This window comes from Neomonachus schauinslandi, chromosome 15 (genome assembly GCF_002201575.2).
Source record: "Neomonachus schauinslandi chromosome 15, ASM220157v2, whole genome shotgun sequence".
Classification (NCBI taxonomy): domain Eukaryota; kingdom Metazoa; phylum Chordata; class Mammalia; order Carnivora; family Phocidae; genus Neomonachus; species Neomonachus schauinslandi.
The window spans coordinates 3,553,758-3,563,616 of record NC_058417.1 but is presented as its reverse complement, the minus strand read 5'-3'; the positions used below and the strand labels follow the sequence as shown (position 1 = coordinate 3,563,616).

Sequence of the window (9,859 nt, the reverse complement as noted above, 5' to 3'; positions counted from 1 at the left end):
AAGTGGTAAGGGCCCCAGGAAGCCTCAGGCACCAGAGCCCTGCCCCCAGCTGGGGCGTGCTTTCCTTGGCATGGGAGGGTGGTTCCAGAGCTCTCCCCGTCCAGGGAAACCTGCCTGGAAGCTTCGGAGCGCACCCTCCTGGAAGGCACCCTTTTCAGGGAACCTGGTCTCTCACGAGCTCGTGGCGTGGGAGAAAACAAAAATACTAACCGCAGAGCCAATGCACGTGGGAAATGTGTTGCAGTGGACTGCAATGCAATCCTCCCACGCTAGAGGACCTAAATCTGAAACCCGCTTCCTCTCCAGACCCTCCGCGTTTGGCAAAGTGCCTCCCTCTGAGGGCCCAGCCCTGTTCGCCGTTTAGTATGAAGGTACAAGTATTCACACTTCACACGCACAACCTCCCCAATGAGAGTGCATTCCACTCGCAGGGAGGGCACCCACTTCACACTTCTTTACCTCCCAGACCCAAGAGAGGGCCACCACCGCTGATGGCCCCAGAAACGTCCACTTACAGGGTTCTCCTTTGACTGCAGGCTCGGGGAGCTGGGGAAGGTCTTCTGGGGCCGAAAACGTCACACGGTTCTCATCTCCGAGGCTAATTCTAAGAAATCATGGCAGTCTAGGGTATTCTATTGAAAAGGATGCTAATACCCTGGGATCATCTCTGGCCTTAAAAGAACAGAGTGCTGTGCCTGATTAGCAATGTCTGCCCCGGTTTCAGAATGGGGGAGTGAAGGTGCGACTGCTAAGTATGCACCACGGCCACCCCAAGCTGGAACGGATGAGCCAAGAAGCCCCAACAGTGATAATCAGGCGGGCAGAGAGTGTCCCCGCCTTTGGGATGCCCCATCAAATACAGAACAGAATGCAATACACAGGGGCTTTGGGAAACTAAACGAGCTCTATTCTCACTTCCCTGTTACCTAAGGCTCAGTTATTCAAACCCAGGCCGTTTAAAGATCCCTGTGGTCCTACAGATTGTCAAACTCAGGTGCGGAGCCTCTGGCGATGTGTGAGAATTGCACATGACAACTACTACTCCCTCTTATCTGTAGGCAGAAAAGGACCTGGGGAAGAATCTAGAAATCTAGCAATAGCACCAGCCGGGAAGAGGGCAAGGAGGGGCTCCAATGTGAAGCTCGACCACCTGCACAAGGGGGTGACACCTCACCTACCTCACCCAGGCCAGTCCGAATCCTCCACAGAGATGGACTTCCGGCACCTTCTTCCAGCTTCCAGGCTGAGTTGGGAAGACTCCTTGGTTATCAGTGGATGTAGCGCGCTAGGGTGTTAACTTCCTGCCTTTCAAGGGTCTCACCCAACAGATTCCCTTCGCCCGCTGAAAAGCCACCCCTTTCAATAACCACACCTAGAGACATCTATCTTCTGGATCTTCTCTACATGGGCACATGCACTGCAACACGAATTCCTCTCCCCCTAACGATGGCCTCTACACTAGTCCCATCAGCAGAAGGCCCAGGGGTGTCCGGGGACGGCTCCCACACGGGCAAAGCCAGGGCACGCTTCTCCAGTCCCGGGCAGAGCTGCTCAGTCCCCAGCACCCCTGTCCCCTCTCGGTGACATCTGCTCTTGAGCTCTGTCAGTGGGCATCTCAGAGAAAGGTCTGTCGGGAAGGAGGTTTGGGGCAAGCACCGAAGTGTCAAGAAGGGTGTCACTGAGTGTCAAGACGTCTCAGACAAGAGGCATTCCACACTCGGCCGCTCGCGTGCCCACAGCCCCTTCTCTCTGGCACAGAAGAAGGTGGCCGGGCTGAACGCACACCCAGCTGAGGCCTCCCAGGAGCTGGGGGCGGGAAGGAGGAGCTACCGCTACGGGCCAAGGGCTGGCCACGGGAACGGGTGTCTGCCTTCTGACGTGGGGAGAAAAGGCACATCAGTTGTACAGGATTCCGAAGGCCGATGAAAATCCAACTCCGAGTTTACAGCAGGAATGCATTTTGGGGATAAGCATGCGGGAATGCAATGCAGAGCTTGCTAGGCTATGAGACACAGGTCGAACGTCAGGACAGCAGACAGCGTGGGGGACTGTCCCCGGCAGCTCCCGTGCTCTAGGCGCTCCCCAGAAAAGCCGTCCCACCGGGGCTGGGTACAATAGGACGCGGCTGCTATGTGATCAGCCTTGAAACCAGCCCCGCTGATAACCCCCTGCTCTCTGTGTCTGCAAGGGCCTCACTGACTACGCCAGGATGTGCCCTGCAGACCAGTCTGCAGGTAGTTCTGTGGGTGGCAGGGACATCCGTTTTTGGGGAGGCTTCCGTTCCTGGCGGCCATCTGATGTATTGAAACAAAACCCATATAAAGCCCCTATTACAATGGCTGGCGCTTAGTAGGGGCTTGTGGTCCCTCTTCAGGATGTCACTTGGACTGCCTTGGACTGACATTGTCAACTCCTCAGTTCCCCGGCCTCCCAAACTAATGCCACGTCTTCCGAGGCCACAGAGCCCACAGAGGCTGCTGTGGGTCTTCCCAGACGACAGGCAAAATGCCGTGGGCCACTCTGCGAGTATTAGGCTTAAATCCGGAGCCTTTCAAAAAGCCCTCTGAGACCTCCGGGCTCCCTCTAATGAAAGGCACTGCAGAAACCCAAGGTATGATTATCACTTCTGAAAGGAAGAAAAAAAAAAAAAATACTGGCTCACAAAATATCCATCCTGGTGCCTCGACAGATAAGGAGGTTTTATAATCCGGTTCCCTAGGGAGCCATTTATTTTGGTGAGGCCAGTGTTCATAGCAGACACTGTCAAAGCCATCAAGATAACAGGAATAACAACCCAGTGGACTTTTGAAGTGTAAACATAAAAGTCTATTAAGAATACAATGTTGGTTTAATCCCAAGACAAAAAATTTACTTAATGAAAAGCACAACTCATCTCCAGAAGGAGATATCGGTACCAGCTGTGAGCAGAAAAGGAGGGGATTCCTTCCAGGGAACATCTGAATTTCAACCCACTGCCTTTCCAATATTTACTCTGGACATAAAGTCTCAAATACTTTTCCGAGGATCTCATTTTTCTACAGGAGGAGGAGGAGGTCAGAGAGAAGTCTGGGCAGGGCCAAAGGCTTCTTGGCAAAGCCTGGAAATGCACAGACCCACCCTGGGAGGTTTACCCTGACACAACTCCGTCTCCGTTCTCTCTGGGTAGAGTAGGGAGCAGCCTCCTTGCCCACCGGATGCTGGGGAGAACCGCAGCAGAGACCCTCACTCCAGCTGCCATGCAGCCAACCGAGATCACCAACGGCCCTGTGCGAACACACATGAACTTCACCTACCATGCTAGCAGCCAGGGTATGCCGCTAAGCTCCTCTCTTCAAAAGCACTTCTCAGCCTACTTCCTAGATTTTCTTCTACATGTTCCAGAGAAGCAAGGGGGCTACGGAGCACTAGGGAAACGGAAAAGGCCTCATCAAAGAGGATTTTGTGATTATGAGCTCTGTTTCCCCACCTTTGAGAAAGATCACGGGCCCTGAAATCAAGAAGAGACTTGGCCATCACCAACCCTGGTGGATGCCAAGACCTGCAAGAAAGTATTTAAACCCTCTTCACTATATTCCTAACTCTCAGCGCCCACTAGGCCTGAGGGCTAAAATGAAGGATGATTTTTTTTTTTAAAGATTTTATTTATTTATCTGACAGAGAGAGAGAGAGAGAGAGAGCACAAACAGGGGGAGCGGGAGAGGGAGAAGCAGGCTCTCCGCTGAGCAGGGAGCCCAACGCAGGGCTCGATCCAGGACCCTGGGATCATAACCTGAGCCGAAGGCAGACGCTTAACCAACTGAGTCACCCAGGTGCCCCTGAAGGATGGTTTCTTACATACAACTTCGTATTTATATACGTATGAACATAATTAATACAACATAACATAATCAACACAACAAGGGAACCATCTCCAATTCTGGCAGAAGTAACAGGTGGTTTCAATTCTCTCCTATACGTGGATATGTAACTACCATCCACCCACCGACCTGTCCATCCATCCGTCCATTCTCTGTGGAGTCAGCACAAAGGATGCAATAAGACAAAGCATAAACATCCAGCTCTACCACCTACTAACCACCATGGCTTTGGGAAAACCATTTTAATGTCCCTAGGTTATGGTTTTCTCATCTGTAAAATAAGTGCAATCATACTGTGTATTATTAGCATGGTTGCGATGATTAAATGACTGATACGAGTGCTTGGCAAAAAAAATAAGCTCCCAAGACTTAACCACCATAATGATGATAATTATAATAATTACTAAGACTATAAAAACACTCACTGATCTACAGCTATGTGCCAGGCTCTAGACTAAGCAGCAAACAATTTTAGCCTTCTGATTTTGCAAGAGTCTTTAGTGGGGCGTTGGATTTCTCACAGCAACACCTCCAATACAACACCCCTCTCTTGCTGGGGATGATGCGCGTGAGAGCCATTTGCAGCATGAGGACCCCCCCACACACACACACAAAGCCATGTTTAAACAATTACCAGCATTATGTTGCAGGTACCCATGACCATAGGAGGCCAGCCCAGCACGGTGCTCATCTTGCAGAGACGTCTTTTGTGTGGGTTTTGGGTTTCAGCTGGGCAACGCAAAGCCATAGAGTGAGTCGCAAAACGAGTTTTCATAAGCTCACCCTGTCACAAACCAGGCAGGGGTTCATGCTGACATCCCCACAGTAAGATTAAACAGCATGCTTCGTCAGGCACTAAATACTAACACAGCTCCGACGTCAGGGGGACACTGATTAAAACTGATGTCAATAATTTATGAAACACAATATGGTCTTCAGATGCTCTTTTGGAAAAAAAAGAAGAAGAAGAAGAAGGGGGGAGAGAGAGGGCCTAGCAACCCAGGTGGTTTAAAACTGTTCATGCATTCTCCCTTGAATGTACACACACCCCCACCATGCATGGATGCTTCTTTACGCGATGAATGTAAATGCACATGTGTATAAGAGCATATGAGCACCGCTGATACATATGGGCGGAAGAAAGTATTTAGTTATTCCACTGAGAGCTGTCGAGACTGTAACGTTATACACGGTCTTGTCTTTCATATTGTTTTGAGGGGTTTTTTCTTCCAGAAGAAATCCAAAATTGCATTTAAAATAAAATTGGGCTTTACGAAAAGTTCACATTTATTCCGTAGAGAACTCAACCTTGAAAAGGTACCAAAAAGAAAGCTTGACGAAAGAAAACCTATAGGATGTACGCATTTCTTAGCAATCCGAAAGTACCTCGGCCCTGTGTAGAACCGTGTGGTCAAATCATAATATCCATGTCTTTTTAAATTTTTGGAGGGTTTTTTGAGGGGGGGAGGCGGTGTGGGAAGTAACCTAGGGTAGGATGCCATTTTAGTCTATTATAAATCACTGTCTCATTATTTTATAAAGGCAAAAACAAAATATCACAGTGATAACGCTTCATTTTTTTTTTTTTAAACCAGGACTGATTTTTGGAATTTAAAAACATCCTTCTTGACTTTGCCTTCACTGTAAATAATCTGGGTAGCTTGACTTTATATGTCAACAGTGTGAAATTCACAAGTTGGGATTATGTTGGGGGAAAAAATCTGAGCCGCTGATAGTACAAAAGTCAGTGTGTGAAGGATTTATTAATGCTTTTTTTCCCTAGCACAGTGCCCTGTGTGTCTCAGAACACCTGTCAAATACTAATTCATTCACATATCTCCACTACAGGGCCTTTTCATAAAAAGCTCGACCTTTAATTGTAAATCACTTCTAAATTGTCTTTGCTGGCTTTCTCTTTTGCGGAATGATGGAAAAATCACTAAGACTTCAATTAAGACTTTATGGGAACTTCAACCTGACGTTCCCGGGGCTGTAGCTACAAGATATCAGAACATCTATTCAAAAAGGAAACTATAAATAACTTTAACTTAGTTGAATTGGCTTTGCTTTTACGAGATGACTGAATAATTGGCAAGATTTAAAGATACTTTAACTACTGAGAATTAAAATAACTTCAGGAAAAACCAGAAAATATTGTTAGCCGATTATTTGTCATGCAGATTATGTACTTATTAGGCCCAATTAAACTTTTTGAACAAAAAACACTTACTAATTACATTAGTTAATACGTTGATTGCTCAATTTGGCTGTTAAAAAAAAAAAAGTCAATCCAATTTGTGCACATAGTTAATGCCGTGGTCAAAAGACAAAATCCTAAACTACAGAGATTATTTCAAGTGCATGACCATTGTTACAACAAATACGGGTTCCGTCTCCACATCCAAAGTGACAGGGAAGAGATGGGGGCGGGCGGTGAATCTGAACAATACCAAGGCTAAGACGAATCTTCAAGCCAATACAATGTTACCACAAGATCCAGTGTATTTGCCTCAATGTATTCACTTGCATTTACCCAATTAGACCCCGCTGTTGACAACCCCAAGATATCTTTCATATGCACATGCAAACTAAAACTGATAGCAAAACCGTGGGAGGCCCTTTAAATGTCAATAAAGGGCTTTTACGCACAAAAGGAAGCAAAGAAAAGAGGGAGGGGGAAAGAGAAGGGATGGGAAAAACCAACATTTCTAAAGGAATGGAGCAGATCAAAGCAATTTTATTCTCAAAGACCACTAAGTCAGGGTGTAACTGCTAGCTCGCCGCGGAATCCTGCAAAGTCTCTTCAAGCTGGCAACCCGTTCAGTCCCTTAAATGAGGGGGATGAACAATTAGGTCTGCAAAAGCGGGACCCGGTGCAAAAAATGGACGGCCTGCGCCAAGCAACAGGAGTTGCAGCCCTCTGCAGCCCAGGACGCCTGACTGGGCCTCAGTGCCCACCCAGCTCTCCAAGACATGTTTTCCACCCGCTTGCTCAAAAGTCTGCATCCACAGTCATGAGGCACAAACTATTCGACAACAACATGACACAATTAATCAGAACCAGACCTCAAAACGTGTGTTTGTGGGGACCAGCACACTTAGCAGTGTGCCTCCGACCGGGAAGAGATTGAAGAAACCCGCGCTGGCTGCCTGGGGGTGGGGGGAGGGCGGGATAGCTATATGTTCACAAAAGATGCACACCGAACGGTGTTTGGAGGAACTAAATACTGTTCATTAAAATAGAATGTGGGATTTGGAAATTTACATCTCATACTGGAATTCTCTGGCATTCCTCCTCCCCCCTCCCATTTTGTTTTTTGTTTTGTTTTCCTGGGGAGAAACTGATGCCTGAGAGTTTCTACAGCAGCAAAGTTGTACAATTCAGAAATAGAACGGATCTCTCTCTCTCCCCCCCCCCCCACCCCTTTTTTAAGCCTCATTTCTGACCCAACAGTATTCACCAGTCCTGGTTTTGTCAGATTTCTTTCAGGACTTGAAACCCCATTAAAAAGCGAGAAGCTGGACCCTTGGTTAATTCAAAGCTCTTCCATTTCACCTAACCCTGATGCTCACAACACACACACACACACACACACACACACACACACACACGTTGATATACTTTCTGGGACCAGGATTATTTTAAAATAATTACTGAACTCTCCTTTGTAATCTGTAGATAGTAATTAATTTAAATCACATCATTCTTCTGCTAACACAAATACGCTGTTCAAAAGGTGGGAGGGATTTTTTTTTTTTTCAAACCATAAAAGACAAATAGAGGGTACAGGAGTGATATATTCGTCCGGTGCCGAGCTGGCCCCAAACTGCAAATCCCTCTGCCATCTCCCAAAGGATTTGTGGCTGGGGAGCTGGAACTTCCCGGGAACCGGGCCTGGGTTCTCAACTGCGCGCCCAGCTGCAGCCCTGGGAAAGGGTGGGGGGTGACGGGGAGGGTAAGGCGGAGGTGGATCCCAGAGTCCCGCCAAACTGAGGGTAAGGCAACGCATGTTTGCATTCGAGTCCGGAGTCAGGGGGACCAGTCAGCAAGTTTTCTGCAAAACCCTCTGCCCCGAAGCATTTCTCATGCTTCCCGGCTTCGCAGAGCGCACTGGGCGCAAATCCGAGCGTCCGGGGCCAGCGCCACGCGAGCCCGTGAACCGGCTCTCAGCCCTCCCCGGCCCCGGGACGTCCCGGAACGCGCCCCCCACGGTCCGCGCCGCATCCACGCGGCCGGCAGTGGTCCCGTGCGGCCGCCAGGCCCCCACCCCCAGCCCGCCGCGCGCGTCCCCGCGGCGCCCCCCACTCACCCACGCACTCGTTGGCCTCGCGGGCCGTGGCGCGCTGCCAGGGCCGGTCGTAGTGGAACGGCTTGCAGCGGTCGCACTCCGGGCCGGCCGTGTTGTGCCTGCAGTCGCACACCAGGCTGTCGTCGCGGTCGCGCACGCAGCGGGCGGCGTGGCCGTTGCACTTGCAGCGGCCGCCCACCTGCAGGTCGGACACGGCGTAGAAGTACGAGTCGCGAGCCAGCTCGGAGTCGTCCTCGTTCTCGTCACCGAACGTGTGCAGGCGGCTGAAGGCCACACGGATGTCAGTGGCCGTGACCCAGTCCTGCAGCACGGGCGAGTTGTCGAAGTCGTGCGCCGAGGGCCGCCCGTCCAGCGTGCTGAAGGCGATGAGGCCGCCCGAGAGCGGGCGCATGTCGGTGTGCGAGTCGGTGCACACGGCCTCCTGCTCGTTCTGCTTGGTGATGGGCGCGCGGTGCGGCCGGTTGTACATCTTGCGGCACTGCGTGGAGTAGAACTGGAAGGGCACCCACGTGCGCCCGTAGTCCATGGACTTGTAGATGGCCATGGACTCGGGCCGCGGCGAGCAGAACTGCAGGCTCACGTAGGTCACCTCGAACTTCTTGCCGAGCGACAGCGTGAGCGTGACGTTGTGCGGGAACTGCAGGTAGTTCTCGGACTGCCAGCACGTCAGGTTGTGCGGGTTGTTGAGATCGGTGAGGAAGGCGGGCGGGTGCGCCTTCCTGGGGTCCGACGCGTTGCAAAGGTGGCAGGAGCGCAGCCGCTCCTCGCCGCGCTCGCTCACCACGCAGTAGCGCGCCGGGGGCCGGCCGCAGGTGCTGGACACGCGCACGTCCTTGCCGAAGGCCGCGTTGACAAAGTCGGGGATGCAGCGGCGCGGGTGGCCGTTCTCGTCCGAGCAGGGGTCGGGCTGCGCCGCCTGGCCCGAGAACATGCTGAGCCCGGGCCCGCCGCGCACCGCGCCCACCAGGCACGCCACGGCCGCCAGCGCCGCCAGCGCCTCCCACACTGCGCGCATCATGCTGCGTCCAGCTTGCCCCGGCCCGGCCGCGCCGAGGAGTCGGTCCGCCCGCCGCAGAAGGCGCCTGCGGAGAGAGGGGAGCTGCGCTCAGCCAGCCCGCCCCGCGCCCTCCACTCCACCCCCCTCCCCTCCCCGGGCGGGCGGCGAGCCGGGGCGCGGGGCGAACGCCCGGCTTCCGCGGCACCAACCCCGCCGCCGCCCGCCCGCCTCGCTCCCCACAGTCCCGGGGGGAGGGGGCAGGCGAATCCGGGCCCCCGCCCCTCCCCCCGAGCCCGCACCGCCCGCGCCAGTCCTTCCCGGCCGGGCGGCGAGCCGGGGCCGCGGGCGAACGCTCGGCTTCCCGGCCACCGCCGCCTCCACGCCGCCCGAGGGGGGCATGCCCGCGCCCGCCTGCCGGTCCGCAGCCAGCCCGCCTAGCGCCCCAAGCCTCGGCGCGGGACAGCGCGGGGGGCCCGCCAGCCCGCACGGCCCCGCGCCCCTTCCTCCCGCGGCCCCGGGGGTCCCTCCGCGCTGGCCCAGATCGCGTCCCCGCCGCAGAGTCCGCGCTCGGGACTTTACCTCTGGCGAGGGCAAAAGAGAAAGAAAAGTTTGCCCGGCCCCGGCCGGGAGCCCGCGCGCCGGACGGCGGAGAGCCTCTCGCTCGCGGCCAGCAGGCGCGTCCTGCCTCAGCGCGG

The 9,859-nt window shown here is 53.1% G+C and overlaps 1 protein-coding gene across 1 annotated transcript in view; it reads right to left on the bottom strand.

The window, feature by feature from the left end:
• Positions 1–9,185, bottom strand: part of NTN1 (netrin 1) — a 161,127-nt gene extending 151,942 nt beyond the window's left edge. The window contains exon 1 of the mRNA XM_044921594.1: positions 8,168–9,185. Within this exon, the coding sequence (XP_044777529.1) occupies positions 8,168–9,185 (1,018 nt within the window). The remainder of the gene's footprint in view (positions 1–8,167) is intronic.
• Positions 9,186–9,859: the final 674 nt, after the last annotated feature.